Source organism: Trachymyrmex septentrionalis, unplaced genomic scaffold, assembly GCF_001594115.1.
Source record: "Trachymyrmex septentrionalis isolate Tsep2-gDNA-1 unplaced genomic scaffold, Tsep1.0 scaffold70, whole genome shotgun sequence".
In the NCBI taxonomy this organism is placed as follows: domain Eukaryota; kingdom Metazoa; phylum Arthropoda; class Insecta; order Hymenoptera; family Formicidae; genus Trachymyrmex; species Trachymyrmex septentrionalis.
In genome coordinates, this window is record NW_017305885.1 from 2,448,326 (window position 1) to 2,449,504 (window position 1,179).

The window sequence follows — 1,179 nt, forward strand, 5'->3', positions numbered from 1 at the left end:
TATATATACTCTTCTAAATAATATTTCATTTGTGATTTAAATTCAGATAAAAACGAAATATTCATATTTAATCTGAATATTCGAAATTCATTCACGGCCTGCTATTTTGTGTGTTGGCATATTTGTGTTGAAACGAAATAATTAATCTGCAATAAGCCATTTATCGCGAGACGAGAAAGTTAAGATCACCATGAATATTAATTTTAATTGCAAAGAAACATTACAGGACTTCGCCTCTCTCATTACAGCACGTGACTTCGGAGATGCGTCAGGAATGCAAATGTCACGGTATGTCCGGGTCGTGCACGGTAAAGACCTGCTGGATGCGACTGCCGAATTTCCGTGTGGTCGGCGATAACTTGAAGGATCGTTTCGACGGGGCTTCGCGGGTAATGGTCAGTAACTCAGATCGAGCGCGCGTTACCAATAATGCCATTACCAGCAACTCGGCGAGCAACTCCGTGCATCAGCATCGCGATGGTCTCAAACGTCGGCAGCGTTACAATTTCCAACTGAAGCCATACAATCCGGAGCATAAGCCGCCCGGGCAGAAGGATCTGGTCTACGTGGAGCCGTCGCCGCCATTCTGCGAGAAGAATCCCAAACTCGGCATCTTGGGCACTCATGGGAGGCAGTGCAACGATACGAGCATCGGCGTTGATGGCTGCGACCTGATGTGCTGCGGTAGGGGTCACAAGACTCAGGAGGTGACGGTAATCGAGAGGTGCTCCTGCACTTTCCACTGGTGCTGCGAAGTCAAGTGTCAGCTGTGCAGGACGAAAAAGACGATACACACATGTCTGTGAAAAGAAATTCGATCGTAAGATATCTCGTAATCTTGATCATCTTCGATATAACTTTCGTACAGGGTTAAACGATCAAAGTTCGAACTTTTCCCGTTTTCGCGGTACTTCCTTGTATAACGGTATACGTTGATGAATTCAAAGGATGAGACTACTTCTTTTAATTTGATTAAAGGAGAGTCTGATAGTCTCCCGTAGACTGTCGCGACGGTCTGTTTCGAGAGATCCTGTCATGAGTCTTGCCGGATGGGATCGAAGTCGTCGTGGAGTCTCCCGCGGGACCTCCTCGTCTTCAGTATTACGCGAAGCGAACGGAATCACATATATTTATTACGCTGCGCGCGTATTAAAGACTGAGATGGTGAGAAGCGTTCGT

General features: G+C 46.2%; 1 protein-coding gene across 9 annotated transcripts in view; it reads left to right on the forward strand.

The window, feature by feature from the left end:
• The window catches only part of LOC108753681 (protein wingless), a 32,776-nt gene extending 31,829 nt beyond the window's left edge, over nt 1-947 (forward strand). For all 9 annotated transcript variants that reach the window (XM_018495501.1, XM_018495503.1, XM_018495505.1 and 6 more), the window contains one exon: nt 249-947. In XM_018495501.1, coding sequence (XP_018351003.1) covers nt 249-806 — 558 coding nt within the window. In that variant the 3' untranslated portion in view covers nt 807-947. The remainder of the gene's footprint in view (nt 1-248) is intronic.
• Nucleotides 948-1,179: the final 232 nt, after the last annotated feature.